Genomic DNA, 16,936 nt, shown 5'->3' on the forward strand with positions numbered 1-16,936 from the left:
TGTTTTATTTTTACGTCTGAGGATTGGATTGTGTTGTATTGGATTCGGCTGCAAATCTATGAACTATCCCTTTAACGTCCATCAGAGGAACCAGCCTTTCAGGTCATTAAAGTGAACGTGGAGACGGTCTAGATAAACATTCCACCTCTCGCCACTCACACTAAAACTTGAAGAATTTTCCTGCCAGTAAACTGTATCAAAGATCAATTCCTGATTAGGCCACGGTGATAACAGGAATTATTTTCACAAACACGCGAGAGTTGCAGGAAGAATAAAGAAAAGTTTGGGATGTTTTCATCATTTCATCATCCATTACGTCATTCATGCCTTTTTTTTATCCTCTCCATCCACTGAACAATCATCAAGATCAAATCCATTTACATCTAATTAGCGTTTAATAAGTAATATTAAGCGTTTGTCAAATGTAGCATCTGCTCTGATAAATGTCAGCTCACATCAATGAGACGTGCTCTATTAAATATTCAAAGAAATCTTCAGAACTTTAACCTGAAATTTTCTCCAGGATACAGAAGAGTTGCTTAATTCTATCTACTTTTAATGCATTTTAATGCAATTGGTATCTTCTACGAACAATTTGAGTATTTTTAACATTTTCCAGTCTGGTTTCGAAGGACAAAGCATTTCCAAATTATAATTAATTATAGTATAATTATCATTTCTATGCTGATGACACTTATGTATACATGGTATTAAAAATTCAAGCGTCGCAGCCAATAACTTCTGATATCAAAACCTGGATGTCCAGATATTTGTTACATTAAAGCCGACACTGAGCGAATTCAACTTAAAATGAATGCAGCTATTGAATAATAAAAATAAATTGAAGATTGTTAGTAAGAATACTGTGGAGGAAGAAGAACCTGACTCTGAGATTAAAGATACATATGCAGAGGAGATTTGAATAAAAGAACTAGAGCAAAGGAAATGTAGGTTTCACTCTTCTTTCAGTCCATTGCAAAACAGCAGCATTTTCATTTCAGGCAAAAAGAAAAGAGGAGAGGAAACAAACAGATGACCCTCTCACCAGAGAGGTTATAAAACGTTTGATAAAAGGAACTCTTCAACAGATAAAGGTGGCACACTGTGTTTCTAGCTGTGAGTCTGTTTCAACCCCCGTCAATGCAGCATATTTTCCTTTTCTTTTCAGTGAAGGTTGTGCAAACAGTTTTGCACAGACTATATTTGTCAAGAGTAATGGCAGGTTAGTATTATGCTCTGCTACATTAAAAAGCCTTGTGATTTGCAATCAAATTACACAGCTTACAATCAGAGCCCTTTTTTTTCCTGAAGCACGAAAGATTAAGACAAGAGCAGGTTGTTGCTCTGAAACACTGAAGAGATGAACAATACCGTAAATGGCAAGGAGGCGATAACCACACTAACTCTCCAAATTTAAAACGTAACTCAGACCTTCTCAAAGCATCAGGATAACTCAATATCTTTTATGACATCTGATAAAACATTAACCTTGCAAACAATGTCTTTGAAAACCTGTGCCTCGACTCGTTAAGTCGGAGTCATCAATGTTTTTAAACAGTCACCCTTTAGTGTGACTCTTTTCAACAGCACTGTACTGTATTGCTTTAGTTTAGTGAGTGAATCACAACCTTTTTTAAAAAAAAGCTACGCTTTGTGTTTCTGTTGCAGGGGCATCATCATCTCTGGAGAGAGAGATATTGCTTTCTGATAAACTAAATGTCAAAATGGCACAGCTGCACTGTGATTGAGTGTGTGTGTGTGTGTGTGTGTGTTTGTGTGTCTGTGTGTGTGCTGACATGCATGCATGTGTGTGTGAGTGTGAGAGGCAGAGATCAAAAACATCGGTCATGTGCAATGTTTGGTAACTGGGTAGCTTTGGTTCTAGGTTAGAGAGACAGAAAATGTCTCTCATGTTGTCTGTATGTGTGTGTGTGTGTGTATGTGTATGTGTATGTGTGTGTGTGTGTGTGTGTGTGTGTGTGTGTGTGTGTGTGCTTCTATGAAACCCTAGTCTTGCCAAGACTTCTAAGCTGCTATGTGTGCGCGTGTCTGGCTCGATTTTGTTTCCTGTCACACCCATTAAAACAGAACACAATGTCATGTTGAAGTTATGTACTGTGTGTGTGTGTGTGTGTGTGTGTGTGTGTGTGTGTGTGTGTGTGTCTGTGTGTGTGTGTGTGTGTGTGTGTGTGTGTGTGTGTGTGTGTTTTGCCTCTGAAAACTTGTAATTACCCTGATTCATGATGAAAAAATATAGAAATTAATGTTTTGTGTGAGTTTTCGGTGTGTGTGTGTGTGTGTGTGTGTGTGTGTGTGTGTGTGTGTGTGTGTGTGTGTGTGTGTGTGTGTGTGTGTGTGTGTGTGTGTGAGAGCGCGTGCATCTCTTGATTTTGCCGGAGACAGTCTGTCCCCTGGCCGAGTGCCACTGGAAATTAATGTCAGGATCAGCTTACGTTTCAGTCATATGCAACATCATTCATCATCAGAGAAGGTGCACGGACAGTAACCAGCTGAGCCACTGACCGACAACCGGACTGGTTGGACAATGAAGTCATGTAGAGAGCGAGAGAGAGGGGGGGGGGGAGAGAGAGAGAGAGAGAGAGAGAGAGAGAGAGAGAGAGAGAGAGAGAGAGAGAGAGAGAGAGAGAGGGGTGGCATAAGCATGATGATAATTTTCTGATCCCAATAATGAAATATGTTTATCTATTGATCTTTTAATGTGTCCTTTAGGATTTTGGAGGAATTAAATCGAATCAAAAGCAGTGTGTGTGTGTGTGTGTGTGTGTGTGTGTGTGTGTGTGTGTGTGTGTGTGTGTATCTGTATATATGTGAGTTAGAACCGGAGAGAATGGGAGTGGAAAGAGAGAGGATGGGTGGTACGAGGAGGAAGAAAGGACAGCAGAAGAAAGAGAGAGAGAGAGAGAGAGAGAGAGAGAGAGAGAGAGAGAGAGAGAGAGAGAGAGAAAGAAAGAAAGGGGAAAATACAGAAAGTAAAAGGGCAACCACTGGGATCAACAACAAACGTGCTCCTACCGACCCAAAGTGGCCGTGGATGAGGAGCCGTGTGGGAAAAGCGCAGAGAGGAAGAGAAAGAGTGGAGCAGCGGGTCACATGGGAATAGTGAGAAGCTTTTCTTCTCAGAATCAAACAGATCCAGACCCGCTGCCCAAAGTCCCTGCAGTAATGAACTTTCAATGTAATGCTCCAATGGTTGAATCGAGCTAATAGAGAACTGATGATTTCATGTGAACCAAGCTTCATACATTACATTAGAGGCAATAATGAACAACAGAAGTTTCAAAACTTAACGCCAACATTTCCAAGCCTTTCGATTTTGACATCACATCAGTCTGATTCGGTGTTACAGAGGTTGTGCACACTCAAACGCACAAGTAAACAAAACCTTTCCGTGTGCACGCTCACCTTTCAGCACGCCGTGGCTGGTGGGACCCTGAGGCAGAGGGAGGGGCAGGGCGGAGCGGGCCCCGAGGGCGGCTGTGGCCTCCAGAAGGGCCCCGGTCAGCAGGGAGCACACGGACGTCCTCTGGCCACACGAGCGATACAACCTGGAAATAAACGAGGACGGGAAGAAAAACTCAGTGACGTTTACTAGTGATTCTAGTTGATCAGCTGTCACTTGAGGGATTTACAAAAAGTTTATACACAAACTGCGAAAATTGAAGTAGTTTTTTCAAACATGACTTATATGAGGTTTTAAAAAAACGAGCTACAAACCGAGGTGGCTGAGAAGGACGACAACACCGGGGATTAGGACAGGAGTTCAGATCGGGTCTGGCTTGGCTGGCGCCGACGGTGTGCGACGGCCAATGAGACACACAGAGACACACGCGTCCAGGGAGAGACAGCAGGAGCTTTTTGGCGGGATGAATCAGGTTGAGCTCCTCTCGGTCCTGCACACAGCTGGTAACCTGTCGAGGAAACCATTGACAAATGACTCACTGGGAGGTAAAATTGGAAACACTCGAGTTTGAGGAGTCTTCAGATGTGTGTTGGCAACCTGGCAACTTCCTGTCAGTCGAAATGTCTAATCTGTGCTTTTTTGCAGCCATAGAAATGAGGTTGAATAAACGAAAAACACAATGTTCACCACCAGAATAATTTGAAAGGTCACAAAATGGAAAAATCTATGTAAATAAAAGGTTCCATTTTCATAAATCAACCACATTTAACGTGATATAAAGAGTTAAATCCATTCACATGAAATCAACCTTCAAGTATAACTGAGATAAAAGAGCGACTCAAAAGCTTTCTGGCAAATTCCACTCCTCCCTTGTGCTGTTTGTCACCTCTCAGGCTGTTGTATAACATTTGAATGGCGGGGGTCATTGTCATCAGCTCCGCCGCCGCGGTCATTCTCAGAAGCAATTTCATTTTGACAGAGAGGAAATCGAAAGGCGTGAAAATAAAGGAATTAACGAGAGAGAAAGAGACACCAGTGGGGACCATAACAGAGAGGAAGAAAGGTGGGGAAAGGATGCAGGTACACGGAGAGAGGAGGAGGAGGAGGAGGAGGAGGAGGAGGAGGAGGAATAAGCTGCAGACAAAAGGACAAAGACGTCACTGAAAAGTTACAACTCGGTTTTGACCTCAAAGAAAAGCCTCCTCCTCGCTCGGTTCACACTCTTCTTGGAACAACATCCATTTGACATAAAAGGAAACACTTATCCAAAACGAGCGGCTTGTTCTCCGTCCTTGAGTGAACCTGCAGACGAGCTCCTCGGGCACGGATTTCAGAGAAAAGCCATTAAGGCAACATTTTGTGGCATCGTAAGTGGGCATTAATGCCTTCGGCCGGGGACGGGTAATACAGTATCGGACAAAATCAATACTGGTGACAAGAGTGGTGGGGGGGAGGGGGGGGGCACGAATACCATACAAGTTTATGAGAAAATACAGCTTAGGTGTAATTGTTATTGACAGCGTCGATCTGCACTCACAATACCGCGAGGAAATGGTCAAAATGGGCACAAACACATGATCTACAAGTGGAAAATAAGATTTATAAATGCAAACTTCACAAACTCGATAAATATGAATGTTTTACGCACAGATTTTTAACTTCAAATTCACAGATGTAATAATATTCGTTTTCAAACATCCCCCCGTGTGTATAAATGTCTAAAGATATTTGTGACATTCTCCAAAGGCTTATGGGTCAACTTCTCAAAAATGTGATCAAGATAAGAATTTTCATATCAGTTGATATCGATAAATGATATTTCTTAGTTAAACTTTAAAAAACAAATTGAGTGAAGGTTGTGGTTTTAAACTCTACACTTGATAAACAGCAAAACATGCTGTAGATGGTAGATCAAATTCACAAAGCATAAGCAAAATATCCATATATATTAAACTTTTGTAAAATTTCTATTGATGAAAAATTATACTGTGGTAATTATTGTTTTCATGTGTTGTTACCCAACAATATAAAATATATACAATATAAGAATCGCGTTTTTTAACCAGAACAGCTCTCAGTACAGCGCATACTTCAACCCACAGCTCCCTCAATATTTCACACACTCATAGATATCCGTCCCTAAATGTGTGTTTTTTTCCATCAAGAACCATGAATTATTCCCCGGAGAAATGTTGAAAACGTTGAAAAACATCCAGGATCTGTCCCCTGATCCACATCCAAACCACAACATAATGGATTCTTCCCTGACACACGACGCATCCCTCCACCAGGATTCCTGGAAAACCGTGGAGTTTATTTTGTGTAATCTTGCCGACAAACAAACAAACAAACGGACAGAAGGGAAAACATGACCTCTTTGACGGGGGGGTAAAAATGTCCGGGGACATATTTTTCGTGCAGGCTGGCAGTGCTGTGGCATAATATGCACAAACACACACACACACACAGACAAACACACAACTACTTCTCTCCATGGGATGGGTTTCCTGCCTGGGGGGTGTAGACTCAGCTCTTGTCAGATTTGGGCCATCTCCAGGGAAAGGAGACATACCAGCCTGCACGTTTATACATGGAGAGGCAGGGATACACAAAGAGGGGGGGGGGGGTTCAACCCATTTGGACTAATAGCTTCTCAATAGATTTTTGTTTTTGGTCGTTCCTTGTCGAGAACCTTCACTGACTCATATTTCTGGTGAAAGACTTGACTTTCTCTATCAGCATCTAGACTCAGTGCAGAGACGTGGAGTCTGCGACATTTACACTGTTTTTCCACAACATAGAGCTCATGCCTTTATTATCTGCTCCACATTTCCACGAGAAAGTCCTAACTGATTACTGATAAACAGGGAACTGGGGTCGAGAAGCTTTACTTGGATGTTTCTGGACGGAGGAACTTTTAAAGCTTTAGCAACACAACTGGAATGAATGACTCCAGACAGCCAAACACAACAACTAATAATCGAGTTTGTATTTGTGTGTATAAATCATAATAAAAATATATATATGGTCACTTTAAGACATTTTACTGAAGAATTGCTACATATTATATCATTAAAGTCAGTTTCTTCTCCTTTTATTTCTCCCCCCATGAAACCATCTGAAAACGATCCTCTCTCCTCAGACGGGAAAGGTTAAACAATGTTAGTTCAACTGTAACACACAGACCTGCAGTTTGAATAAGGTGATTAATGAAGGGATAAGAGCTTAGTGTGAGAGTGTGTGTGTGCACATAGACGTGTGTGTGTGCATGTAGAGTGTGTGTGTGTGCAACACAAAGTCTGAAAGAACACTGGGGGGAATGTGAAGCTGCTTCTGACGGACACAGAGCAGCTGGCTTCACACACACACACACACAAACAAACAAACACACGGACCTGCACATCCACTTTCATGCAAATTGAAAAAATTTACAAATCCAATAAAGAAACAGTAGTTTTAGTTTCGTTCACAAAAATGAAATCTACGTCGTCCAAAGATCGGAGATGTTTCAGAGGTTTTTCCTTGAAGTGATTCTCAGGTTTCACACAAGACAAGTGAATCCATAAATAACTGAGACAGAATGGAAATGTTCTCTTGAAGGGAGCGGTGGAAGCTGCGAGGTAGTGGACGGAGTGAACACGCTATAAACTGGATTTAAAATCAATTAATAGGAAACAATTAAATAAATCAACACCATTGATTGTTCATTTCAAGTACTTTCTCAATCTCAATGCAAATAACCAGTCATTATAATGAAGGCCGGCAGGCAGAGGGACACAACGGGCACAGTAATTACATTTCAGACTAATTGCATAAGTACATGTCTCTATGTTTATTGTGTCCTTCTTCCTGGTACGTTACGATACTACTGCTCTTCCCATTCTGCCACTTAGCAGAGCTGCAGCTAAATGAGTCAACTGCCACTAACGCAGCCCCGAAGCTCATGTTTCACTGCATGTGCACAGGAAATGCTGAGGGCTTAAGCTAAATTATCACTGATTGAGCTGCACTTACAGTAAGTTACAGCAACTTCAAATCGTTGTATAGTAGACGTTCAAATTCTACAGGTCAACAGCTGCTCCTATTTCACCACTGCTGCTTAAAACATGTTGAAGCAACTGTTTGGTATTGATGATTTGAGATCATTTTCATTTACACTAAGACTAAATGCAAATCACCCCGGCCCACTCGGGAAACCAGCTCATGTTCCTTCATATTTCAGACTGAAATTTTCCAGAGGGCCTGTATGTGCGAACGCAAACGTGGGAGTTAGTCGCTTCGGACATTTTCAGGCACTTTTCCTTCCAGCCCCTTAGTAAAATGTCTGGAGAATGTCAGAGTGAGCGATTGGGGCGTGTTGAGGACGTTTCTAACGTGTGACAGACGCGAAACTGGAAGAATACAAATATCTCAGGATGAAAAAGAGGAGCCGTACACGGAGAAGATGGACGAAGACGCATTTCAAGACAACGAGATGTCCTGTAAACAAAAACATAAACACTGAGCTTTTCGCAGTGGGATTTATGTATGAAAGGCAAACTATTGATGTGTCCAGACCCAATTTTCGAGACATTTTCCAGAGTTCATATCTGAAACCGACTTTAATCTGAACTAATAAAAACTGTAGCAAAACTCTAAACAGCAACTTATGTGACAGTTCTTCCTGTTAAACCACTTGCGACATGACATCACCAATCTGACCGTCCAGTGCTGTCTCCATGTGCCTGTTTGTCTGAAGCTTGCTGACACCATAAGAGAGCACAGGGCTCAAACCTATGGGATTGTTCCCGTCAGTACCAGTTCCCCTCGCATGAATTAAAACTGAATAAAACAATTATGAGTCACCGAACACCGATATTGAAGCGATGACTTACTGGCAGACGTTCCTCACAACCTACGGTTATGAGTGAGTTTGTAATTAAGCCACATTAGCGCTCCACTGGGTCATTTCTCTGCCTGGCAACATCCATTCTGAGAAGGGATTAGCAGGGGGGGGGGCGCTGTGGGGTACCATGCAGATCTAATGAACTTTGAGCTGGAATGCACACACGCAAAGACACACATGCTAAAATGCAGACATGCAAACACAGTATGATTCATGCGGGCCGAGGACGTCACTCTGTAATCCAACCACCCACTTGTTGACCTCTTTACTTTGATGACTGACCTTGCTCACACTCACATACTCCCACACTGACACCATCTCCACACACACACACACACACACACACACACACACACACACACACACACACACACACACACACACACACACACACACACACACACACACACACACACACACACACACACACACACACACACACACACACAACCCACTTAAATTACTGTGAATTAGGGCTGCACGATCTACTGTCATTCTGCACACGCACGTGGAAGGACGTGCAATGTCATGACAGCAAATACCTCAATCATATTATGCTATAACTTTGTATGAGCAATGATTCTGTCATAGCAAAACTCACATTGTTGATCAGAGCAAACAACCAAAGCAACCACAACCTGAAAATATTAAATATTCTATGTATCACTGGAAAAATAAATGTGAAAATATAACTGGCTAGTGGCTATATACTATAAATAAATAAATAACTATATGTAAAATATTGATGTTATTTAATCTCCGGTATTCTTATTTCCGGTGTTTGTGTCATGATACAATAAAGCTCAGCTGTCTGTGAAATGTTGTAATGGACTGTGTGTCTGTGTCGTCCACTCTCACCTACTATTACCATGCTCACACACACACACACACACACACACACACACACACACACACACACACACACACACACACACACACACACACACACATACACACACACACACACACACACACACTCTCTTATCTTTGTGAAGATACTCTTTACCTCTGCCAAGAAGGTTGCGTTTTCACCTCTGTCCATTTTGTTTTTGTTTGTCAGCAGGATTACACAACAACTACCCAACAGACTTTCATGAAACTTCCAGACATTTTGGTGTGAATCTGTTGAAAGGCGCAGATCCAGGAATTTCCTTTTAACATTGAGTGAGACAGGTGTTTTTAACATTTTGGCGTGCCTTGGCAGAGGTATGCACTCTACTATTAACAAAATACATTCCTTAGCCCCAATAACCTAAACTCAATACACACCCCACCCCCGACCTCAACAAGGACCTCAGAAATGCTGTTTTGACTCATTAGGTCCCCACAAGGACTACTGGTCTTGGTAAGGTCAGTGTGTGTGTGTGTACCAGAAAAGGTCCACGTGAGGTACCAACAACAACAATACTGACACACAAGCCACAAATTTAGATCCAGTATTGATATCATGCTGTTAAAGGCTCACATGGGATTAGACATATCAGTGCAGTAGTACCCTCTCCACCCCCGCTACTATACTCTCCCACGACGCCGGCATTGAAGGAATAGAAAAGCATCATTTTGGCTGAAATCTACTTTTAGAAGCATCGTGTAGGGTCGAGGTTAGCTGAGGTTAGAGTGAGTGGGGGGGGGGTCTGTTATTCTGGTCTGGACCCAGAGCTGAGGTCACTGGGAGAGACGTCACTCTTAACCCTTCCTTCTTCGCACAGGCGAATACGACTTGAGGACATTTGCCAATGACACAAGCTGCACATGTGGCACAATTCTCTTTTAGTTCCTCCTCCCAAATAAAACATCTTTCCTACTTATATAATATCTTTGAAACAGTAAAGATTAGCAGGGGAACATTAAAGGCCACTTGGAGAAGCTCTTTCAAAAAGTTTCATCAACTCCTCGACAAAGCACGTTCAACAGCATTGAACAAACCAGTGATTATATAATATCTTCTCCTGCACATTACTCCCCAGTGCTTGTGCCAAACTCAAATGGTTTTAGCGGAGCGATAAAAGCTCAGTGAAACTGAGCTGAGTCTCTCCCATCGCTTTGTTCTCCACGTTCTGTACAACACTGGAAGATTTAGATCTGAGGAAGCCACGTATTCCCGAAATCCATCATATCACCCAGACGGCGTGTTTGTTTCAATGCAGGGAAAACGGAGCCGACAAAGCTCCGCGAGGGAAAATGGGGGAAATGCTCATCCTGCCCACCCAATGCGACGCCCACATTTAAACCAACTGCACCTAGTCTATTTGAAAACCTGTTGAGGAGCCAGGTATGTTCAGCCGCTCTGGTATCTCCGCACATGGACCCATTATCCCTACCCATCCTTGACGGAACAAGCTAAATCAAAAGACATAAACCAAGTGCAGCCAAACATGCCGAGCAGACGTCCCACGTCTGAGGCTGAACATGAGTGGTTTTCGGTTGTGTCTACTACACACACACACACACACACACACACACTTGCTCACCACTCCCCAGTTTCTCCTAATCCTGGTTTGTATCACCGAGAAACAGACAACCTCTCTGCACCGTCCTCTTTGGCTCCGACCTTTTCTACCGCTCCTGTCTCCACAAGGTAATGTTTGCTTTGGCCGCAGCCTGAGCCTGGACTGTCTCACTGCGGGCTGAGTGAACGCTGCGCTCAATTGAGAGTGTGTGTGTATGTGTGTGTGTGTGTGTGTGTGTGTGTGTGTGTGTGTGTGTGTGTGTGTGTGTGTACACAAACTCTCAAATTCAGAAAAGTTGTATAGTTAAGTGAATGCACAAACAGATTTTGATACTGTCAGATTCTGTCGTGTATATAGTGTCTGTGTTTATGTACTTTACAACGTGCATAGTTGTATATGAGTGTATGTAAATGTATATTGTGTGTGTGTGTGTGTGTGTGTGTGTGTGTGTGTGTGTGTGTGTGTGTGTGTGTGTGTGTGTGTGTGTGTGTGTGTGTGTGTAGGTGGTCCACATGCTTCTAGTCAGTGATTCATATAAAGGAATGACTGATGTCTGAGTATTTGCAATGTTATCATATGCATAAGCAATCAAGCACTTAAAGCAAAATTCGAGGAATAAATAACTAGAATTACTGTCCTGTGGTTGTGTGTCTCTGTCAACAACTGCAGTTTCAGTTAAAATATATATTTCTTGCTGAATCATTAAGGTCAAGGTGACGTTTCACCACTGAAATCAAATCAGTTTATCTTTGAGTCCAAGTAACAGCTTGTCAAACTTTGACGTGAGGCCACTGTGACCTTTGACCTTTGACCACCAAACTCTATTCAGCTGATCTGTCTAAATGAATATTTGTGCCAAATTTGAAAGGATTCTCTCATAGCGTTCTTAAGATGATGTAATCAAGAGGTAAAAGAGTTCTGTGAAAACTCAAGTGATTGTTTGTGTCAAAGGTAATGAAATTCTCTCCGGGTCTTCCCGAAATATCACATTATCGAGAGTATGAGGTCGCTGTGAACTTGACCTCTGACCTTCCACCAGCCAAATCTAATCAGTTCATCCTTAAGTTCGACTGAATGTTTTGACCAAATTTGGAAAGATTCCCTCAAGGTGTTCTTGAGATATCGTGTTCACTGGGTGTCCCAAATCCCAGAGGCATAAAAATGATGATCCTCTAATATTTTATATCAGATTTTCAACACATTGGCCTCAAGGTTACAAAACATCTCTCTGAGGGATTCAGTATTTTCAACCACATTACAGGGATGAAGCCGTTCACTTCACAGTTCACCAACATCCGCTCCACTGGACACACACAGGAAATGACCGACACAAGGCAAAAGAGACACAACAAGATCAATACTATGAAAACTGACAAATAAACTGCTGGCGGTGGTAACACAGAAACCAGTGGAGGGTAAGTCTGGAAAGAAAACCCCTCGCATCTTAGGTCACGTCTTCGGAGGCTCAGTGGGTGGAATATGATGCAAACATTTCTGGGGGATAGACTCATGCAGTACTGTGCTGTAACTGTAATGTGGATGTCGAGTGTGTGTGGGAGGTGGGGAAACCCCAAAAGTCCTTGTTTTCCCTGGGATTCCCACAACACTGACATAGTCTTTGGCCATTACATGAAAAATGTAATAAAAACATTCTATATAATTACTGTGGGAGGATCTAAAAGGGTGTATACAGTATTTATTTAATGTATACAACACAGATATATATCTTTATTTCAAAGCTTTAACTTCAATAACTTGGTAAGAACCAGCAACTTTGTAGTTTAGGTTTAGGTCCTTTACCTAATCACAGGAAATCAAAACAGAGCCATGAATAACTTCGCTAAAATTAAGGAAAATCTGAAAGAAGATGAGGCAACGAGGGGGAATGATGCAGAGGAGGAAGAGAGTAAATCACAGAAGTAGAAACAAATGTAATGATAGAAAGATAGAGACTATTAAAGGTTGGAGGAAGGTTTATTAACACAAGAAGAGATGTTCAACAGGAAGGTGGAGAAGGTGAAAGAGAAGGTGTAAATTGAAAGATGAGGAAGAGGAGGAGTAGGAGAAGGACAAGGGGCAGCGCAGCAGAAAGAAGGTGAAGAGAGCAAAACACAAGGGGATAGAGAAAGGAGGAGGCCATGGGTGACTAGAATCATAATCCCCCTGTTGAATTTCACAAGGAGCTGTTTCACCCAAGATCCAAGAGCAGGGCCCACCTCCGAGCACCGGCTCACACCTTTAACAAGCTTAGGGCTTATGGTGTGTACTTTGTGTGTGTGTGTGTCACAGTCGGGTCAAGAGCAGTGGGAAACTCACAGACGTTATGAAAGAAAAACTAAAATCAACAACAACTTCACTCTCTTGTAGATAAGATAAGCAGGAACTAGAAAATAAATGTACAAATTGTCCCCCTGTGGTGGATTTTGCTGGTTATCGTCTCCTTTTAGAGTCAGAAAGAAAAAGATGAGGAGAACACGGAGAATGAAAGAAAGAAAAACGAGAATTACAGGAAAGGAGGAAATAATCTAATTTAGAGTAAACAGAGAGTACAAAGGACAATAAGGAATAATAATATTAAGTATTATTAATATCATTATTGTTATACTATTACAACAAAAATACCCTTATTATGGTCTATATGAAAATAACCAAATTAGATTTCCTTTTTGTTATTGCTACATAAGAGTTATCTTGCACATTTTTCTATGATGCATTTTCTCAAAATAATTGTTCTCGCTCTCTCTCTTTCACTGTTCGAGGGGGCGAGGCAGCTCACACACACACACACACACACACACGTACACACACTGCAGCTCAAACACACACACACACACACACTGACACACACACACACACACACACACACACACACACACACACACACACACACACACACACACACACACACACACACACACACACACACACACACACACACACACACACACACACACACACACTGCAGCTCAAACACAGACACACAATGTTTAAAAGTGTGGTTAAACGTTACAGTTGATGCCAACACAGGTTCACTGCATGTAAAGGTGGAGACATACAGACAGAGAAATATCTGCTCATAGTTTATGAGTCACTGCCTCAGGGATGTGACGCTTAGTTTTATGTCGATATAATTATACAAACACGGGTCGATGATTAAAAATTACCATTAGCTAATTGTTAAGGGGGCATCCGAGGAACTCAATCTGAAACTGTCAGAGCATCATTTGAGCTGTCGTGCAGAGATTTACACTTGTAGCTTCAGATCACTCACGACCGGGGTGAGCTCTGTGATTTTGATGCTGCAGGCCGAGTACAACACAGTAAAAGCATATAATAGTGGTTGTTTCAAAACATTCCTGCTTGTTTTGAACAAACCGCACACATGAGAAAATAAAACAACGTTAATTCTGTTCCTAATTGGTTATTTTTTCTTCTTCAAAATGACAAAAAGAACTGATTAGATGTATAGGATCAAAAATAAGTGTCGAAACAGTACCCAACCATAGTTGCAATCATCCATAATAATGACACAACAGAAGAAAAACGTTTGCTACATAGTTAGTATGAGAAAAGTCAAACATAATGAGAATAGAGAATACTATGTTCTGCACAGAGTCTTAAGGAAATGCTTCATTTGTGGTGGAAAGAAATCAGTTAAGGTTTGTACAGTTTGTTTGACTCCTTGTCTCCATAATAATAATTCAAAGCAGTGTAAATAAGATTTAAATAAGATTTAGCCTCAGGGGAGCTTCTTAGAGAGAAAGGCAAACTATCCACGAGAATAAGATACAAAAAAATTGAATCGAAGAAACAAGACTGGAGAAGCCAGAGGAAGTATAGTGGGAAAAAAATTATGACAGAGGAGTTGGAGAGAGAAAAAGCAGCGGGGTCATCGTGAGGGCCATAACAACCTGGAACCCATTACCCAGAGCACCCAGTGGGACCCCCCCCCCCCCCACTTACAGTTCTCATGATGTCACAGCACAACGAGCCACCGCCGCCGCTCTCTGCTACATAACAGCACACAGGCCTGATCAGACAGCCACAGATAAGACTGGTGAAGGATTTCCACTAATGAAAGTTGAGCAGAAAAAAAATATATACTCCCGGTGGAGACAAATAAAATCGTTTATGCATTAATCCTTTTAATACCTTATTCTGTGGCGTTAGATTCGGCAGAGCCACACATTAACCAACACCTTTTCTCAAAAACTCTTGAAGTTATGTTCCATTATCCCAAATTACAAATGTCAAATTGCATTCCCTCCTGGTTTAAGGCGACAGAACAGAAACGCGATAACATCCGTTCTGAGAAATCTTGACCACACAGACGGGAGAATCTAAAACTCCAGGTCATCACAGCCGCAACACACAATGAATGAAAAAGATGCTGGAAGCAGAAAGTTCAGCAGGAACCTGGTAGTAAAACAGTTTTTACTTACTGGAGCACAGAAAAAGACGAATACATGGAGGAAAATGGAAGAAAAGCCACCAAGTGCTAATCCCTCTCAGTCTGTGTGCACACTTACAGGAGTGAGAGAGGACGCTGGAGCGAGAGAAAGCACAGAGAGAGAGGGAGAGAGAGGGAGAGAGGGAGAGAGAGGGAGAGGGAGGAAGAATGGGAGTGGGAGACAGATCTCTACATCAGTTAAGCCAGTGAAAAAGGGGAGAAAGAGAGAGATAAAGATGAGAGGGAGAGATACAGAAGTGAGAGAGAGACGAGAGGTGGAGGGGTGGAGGGGAGACAGAGGGAACCCCCATATTAGGTTATGAGGCAACTGCTCTGCCACAACCCCGGCAGCAGGAGAGAGGAGATTTTATCAGAGAGCTCACTCTAAACACACAGAGACGGACGAGACGCTGGAAGACGAGGTTTCAATCGATCCTCCTCTGGGAGCCGGTTCTACGTGTAAACAGCGTCTGACAAAACTCAAATAACTTCTCTGTGTTTTGATTAAGAAGAATTACACAGAACCTAATAATCGACTATTGAAGCCCGCCTTTTCTTTTCTTTTTTTAAGTCAACATCAGTCATGTCGGCTAAACAGAGACAATCAACCGGGTGGAACCTTCCCGGCTCAACATATCCCATGTTTCATTGCGCTTCAGTGACAAACTGTTTTTCAAAGAGGTGATGGCGGGAAAAAGCGAAGCGAACACGTCCGGAGAATTTATTTTTTCTATCCAACTACTCAAACAAACAACTAACACATGTTGAAAAAAGGTATTTTCAACATTTTGAATGAACCGAAGAACATTTTCTCGCGTAGCTTTGTTGCTAGGCGACGGCTGTAACGGCGGGACAAGCTGGTGACGCAATAGGTCGACCAGACCGCCGCGTTTCGGTTCAGAGGATGCAGCTGACGTTGGCTCAGCAGACCGGGTCCTCTGAAGGTCACGGCTGCTGAATTGAGGAACAGCTACAGTGTCAAGCACAGAAAGATGGTCGACTCTTCTCCACTTCCTCCCACTACCAACAAACGAAGCCGAAATAACCAGGATACAACGCTGCCATCTTGCCAGAGTCTGCATAGTAGTGATTAGGGGGTGGAGCCACAGTAGCGAAGTACCGCTGATATATGATTCAGTCTCAGCCGTCAATAATGACGTTTCAACCTGTTTTTGCAGCATCAAATAACTGGTTAAAACCAAACTTACCAGAACCATGAACAGCAAAAAAAAAAGAAAAAATTCGAATGGTTCATGTCCTATCCACTAACGTGGAGGAGGCAGGGTACTTGGCATGCACTGCAACAAGACACATTTGCTTTTGGGGAGCTGTCATGTCGTCCATCTTTATATACAAAGAGATAACTTAAGAGCTTCCATGGCTGAAGTCAGAACACTTTTCCATCTTATGAAACTGTGCAGTAGCAACAATAAGTATTTTAAGAAAACTATGTCAATAGAAGAGTAAAATATGTAAACCAAGAATAAATAACACAAATACAAATCAAAAAAAAAAGTCTTTGCAACTACAACAAAAGCCAAAAGCTATTTCCTACCGTTCCTATTCAACTGTGATTTGTCTTTTGACGTGAGCAAGATGCTTGAACAACAACATGTGAGCTGATGTGTTTTGTCATTTGTCGACATAAACTGAACCAATTTTTTCCCGAACCAGAATTCTCCTGAGTTCAAATTATAAAAAATAAACAGAATTTTTAAAAAAGATTTCAC

The 16,936-nt window shown here is 42.0% G+C and overlaps 1 protein-coding gene across 10 annotated transcripts in view; it reads right to left on the reverse strand.

Annotated features, from left to right (window-relative positions):
- The window catches only part of plce1 (phospholipase C, epsilon 1), a 76,857-nt gene that overhangs the window by 36,291 nt on the left and 23,630 nt on the right, over positions 1–16,936 (reverse strand). For all 10 annotated transcript variants that reach the window (XM_034569717.1, XM_034569718.1, XM_034569722.1 and 7 more), the window contains exons 6-7: positions 3,736–3,929; positions 3,424–3,566 (exon numbers count right to left, since the gene is read on the reverse strand). In XM_034569717.1, coding sequence (XP_034425608.1) covers positions 3,424–3,566; positions 3,736–3,929 — 337 coding nt within the window. The remainder of the gene's footprint in view (positions 1–3,423; positions 3,567–3,735; positions 3,930–16,936) is intronic.

This window comes from Hippoglossus hippoglossus, chromosome 19 (genome assembly GCF_009819705.1).
Source record: "Hippoglossus hippoglossus isolate fHipHip1 chromosome 19, fHipHip1.pri, whole genome shotgun sequence".
NCBI classification, from domain to species: Eukaryota; Metazoa; Chordata; class Actinopteri; order Pleuronectiformes; family Pleuronectidae; genus Hippoglossus; species Hippoglossus hippoglossus.